The 3,663-nt window shown below is 54.5% G+C and overlaps 1 protein-coding gene across 1 annotated transcript in view; it reads left to right on the forward strand.

Annotated features, from left to right (window-relative positions):
- The first annotated feature begins 6 nt into the window (after nt 1-6).
- Nucleotides 7-3,663, forward strand: part of CRTC2 (CREB regulated transcription coactivator 2) — a 9,689-nt gene continuing 6,032 nt past the window's right edge. Inside the window, exons 1-3 of the mRNA XM_010838390.1 lie at nt 7-208; nt 2,933-3,034; nt 3,124-3,240. Coding sequence (XP_010836692.1) covers nt 56-208; nt 2,933-3,034; nt 3,124-3,240 — 372 coding nt within the window. The 5' untranslated portion in view covers nt 7-55. The remainder of the gene's footprint in view (nt 209-2,932; nt 3,035-3,123; nt 3,241-3,663) is intronic.

A 3,663-nucleotide genomic window follows, 5' to 3' on the forward strand; every position in this document is an offset into this window, starting at 1 on the left:
CGGCGGAGGCCGTGGCTTGTATTGGGAGGGTGGCGGGGAGGGACGGGGGAGGAAGATGGCGACGTCGGGAGCGAATGGGCCCGGTGCGGCCACGGCCTCAGCTTCCAATCCGCGTAAGTTTAGTGAGAAGATCGCGCTGCAGAAGCAGCGTCAGGCCGAGGAGACGGCGGCCTTCGAGGAGGTGATGATGGACATCGGCTCCACCCGGGTGAGGGGCCGCGCCGGGAAGCGGGAGCCGAGTAGAGCTGTCCCAGAGCGGGGAGCCGAGAGGCGGGGCGGGGGCGGGAGCCGTAGCGAAAGAGGCGGAACGCGGCAGGGGCAGCGGGCGCCGCCGTCTGGGAGGCGCGGGTGGAGGGTCCGAGGGCAGGAAGACGGATTTTGCGGGAGGAGGTAGAAACTCCTGAGAGGTTGGGGGGTTTGGGAACGACTGGGAACGCGGAATAAGTGAGGCAGGAATGGACACAGAGAGGAGATGGTCCCCGAAACCCTGAGGAGTTAGGATGTGGGTGGTCCTTGCGCATCTCTGATTGAGTTCTCTCAGGGACTCAGCATCTTCCATACTGGGTTATGGGGCGGGGGGATGGCCTGCTTGCCCTAGTCTAGCTTCTCTGAATTGGTGATCTCCTCTTATCTGGTCCCTCTGCCTTGTTGTGCTACTCTCGGCACTTAGTATCTCCGGGAAAGGGCCCCATGAGTGGTTTGAACTGGGTACAGTGGGGCAGGAAGTCCCCTCCTGCGTCCCTTTGCTTCCTTTTTCAAATACTTTTTGTGGTTTCCTGACGTGAATGAAGGTGAGGTCCATTGCTCACAGACTGGTGCTTGGTATTTTGCCTTGGCCGCCTCGGAGGAGAGATAGGGCTTTGGAACTCGAAAGGAGGTAGGTAACCAGTAAGCTATCAGTTATGTGGAACCGATGCTTTGCTGAACTTTCTAGGGAGATGGACGTTTGGGGGGTTAGTTATAGGGTGCTTGGAGGGTCTTCTATGGGGAGGAAATATTCATTCATACGCAGTTCCAGAAAGAAGGCATCCTGGCAGAATTGCTTCGGAAGCTACCTAGCCTCCCTGCACCCCCCTATCTTGGTGTCTTGCTTCCCAGGGCTGGATGTCAGGGAGAGGTGGGGTGGGAGTTTGCCCAGCTGGTATGCAGTCCTAATTTAGGGACACATATTCTCAAACAGCAGGTGAGGATATTGCAGTGATCCCTCCTGGCTGGGAGTTAGAAGGAATGTAAAGCGTGATGGATGGCTGAACATGAGTACCACATTTCAAAGTTCTTTCTTCTGGTCTGACTGCCTTTGATTGAATCTGTCTGTGACTGGGACTCCGGTTGTATTTGTCTGTGTGTCTCCCTTACCTCTGTTAGTCTTTTTTGTGCTTTTTTACTTTTTTGAGTCTCTAGAGACCATGTGTCCTAGTTTTGGGGAGTCAGAGAAAGTTAGATGGGGAAGTAAACTGTGTGTGTGTGCACATAATCCCCTCTAACTGCTACGAGACTCCTGATCTAACTGTTGACTGCTCCCCTTTAGGAGCTTTTGATCCAGGTGGGGCAGAGACAAGAAGGTGGGCGAGAGGCTGACCTCCAGCTGACAGCTTGAGGCCATGCCCTCTGGACTGTGACGCCAGCGGAGGAACGGTGGGATCTAGGGCTAGTGTGTACACACAAAAGCTCAAAAGCTGGGCCTTCTTTCTTTGTGGTGCTTCAGTCTGTCCCTTCAACTCACCTTACCCCTGTTGGGTAACTTCTCTTCTGCACATAAAAAACCTAGGGCAAGCATGGTCTGTGCCTGGAGACCTAAAACTAGAGATTAGAGACCTGGAGTTCAGCCTGTTATCCGGCCAGCTGGGAGGTCTCATCTCAGACAGATATGGGCTGTGGGACCTGTACTACTGAGAAGCTGGGGTTATCATATATATGAGTAGTGGTCTTAAAGTGTCCCACTGAACTCGCTGGACTGACCTCTTAGGACAGAGAGTCAATTCTGATGTTGGTCTGTGCACAACAGCATGAGCCATGGAAGCTCCTAGAAGTTACCACTGATCAGCTGTCTTGGGTCTCCTTGTTTGGCTGGTGGCAGAGGCTGAGCCTCAGAAGTAGATGCTCACCTCTCACAGAGGGACATGAGATCTTTAGGAAGACTAAAACCATGCCAGGCTGAGGGGTGTGGTGTCTTACTCCAGGGGCAGACACATCTCCCTAAAGTGGGGATGAGGCCAAGGAGATAGCTCTAGGCCAGGCTAGAGTAGACTACTGCTTCTCCCCACCACACACCCCCATTCTCCAGGCTCCCCTGCCAATTTAGGGGCTTTAGGACTAGGTAGAAGAATGCTTACTGGTCTCAGCTCTGTTTTTCCGGGTAGAAGAGCCATCATTTAGTTGTTCTATTTTCGGAGGCTCTGTGTAGCCTTCCTGAGGCTGGGCAAATGGCAGAGACCAAAAGCCTGTGCCTGCCGTCCAGAGCAAGAAGGAAAGAGACTGGCAGTCATGGCTCTACGGCATCCACCTGTGACCCTTCCCTTGTCTTCCAGTTAGTCCTGTACGCATCTGGAAGGGAAAGCAGAGTTGCCTAATAGTCACTCTGCCCCAGGAATTAACCCAGGTGATTAGCCTGGGGGCTCCTGGCAGCCCCTCAGGAACTCTCTTTAGACTGATGCCAACTAGGACAGGCCCTGAGTAGAGTGTTAGGTTCTCCCTGGCAGGGTGATGCCAGGCATGAGTGATAGCATGGATGGGGGCAGCTGCAGAAGAGCTAGAGCAGATTGTTTGTACTGGGTCTCACTGGGTCTTTCCCCCAGCAGTGGCTTTTCTTCTGGCAGGTCTCTTGAAAGCATCAGCAATAGTAACGTGTCCTGGAGACAGGGATGGCAAACGTGGCTATAGGAACAGTGCTCAGGACCCTCCCTGACGTTCCCATCTGTCCTCCATGTCTCAGTTACAGGCCCAAAAACTTCGGCTGGCATACACAAGGAGCTCCCACTATGGTGGCTCTCTGCCCAATGTGAACCAGATTGGCTGTGGCCTAGCCGAGTTCCAGGTGAGTGGACGCTGGCTTGCAGGGTGTCAGGGGTGGAGAGCAGGCTCTCAGGGGGCTTCCTCTGTTGACTTGCCTGTCTCTTTTGGCAGAGCCCCCTCCACTCCCCTCTGGATTCATCTCGGAGCACTCGACATCACGGGCTGGTGGAACGGGTGCAGCGAGATCCCCGAAGAATGGTGTCCCCGCTTCGCCGCTACGCCCGCCACATATCCTTCACCGAGGGGCTGCGCAGTCTGGCGGGTGGTGGGGTGGGGTTCCTCGGGAGCTCATGGTGGGAAAAGGGACTTGAGGTGCTGTCCAGTCCCATCTTGCAGAAGCTTCTTTTCCCAGTCTCCCTGAAAAGTGACGTTTGGCCCTTCTGTCAGCGCTGGCTCCTGTGACGGAGCTGTCCCTCCTGTGGTTGTGCCCACCATCTCTGGCTGGTGCTGACCTGCTTTACTTCAGCTTGCTCTTTGCTGCTAGATGCACGGCTCCCTGACAACTCATGCTACAAGGGTTTTGCTTCCCTCCTGCTCACATTTCTGTTTGTGGCATTCAATCTCAGAGACCGTCACAACAACCTGTCTCCCCCAAAGGCTGCTTAGACAATCATCTATTTTTTCTGACTCCATTTGGCCCGATTCCCTTTT

The sequence above is a fragment of the Bison bison genome, unplaced genomic scaffold, assembly GCF_000754665.1.
Source record: "Bison bison bison isolate TAMUID 2011002044 unplaced genomic scaffold, Bison_UMD1.0 scf7180017864093, whole genome shotgun sequence".
Classification (NCBI taxonomy): Eukaryota; Metazoa; Chordata; class Mammalia; order Artiodactyla; family Bovidae; genus Bison; species Bison bison.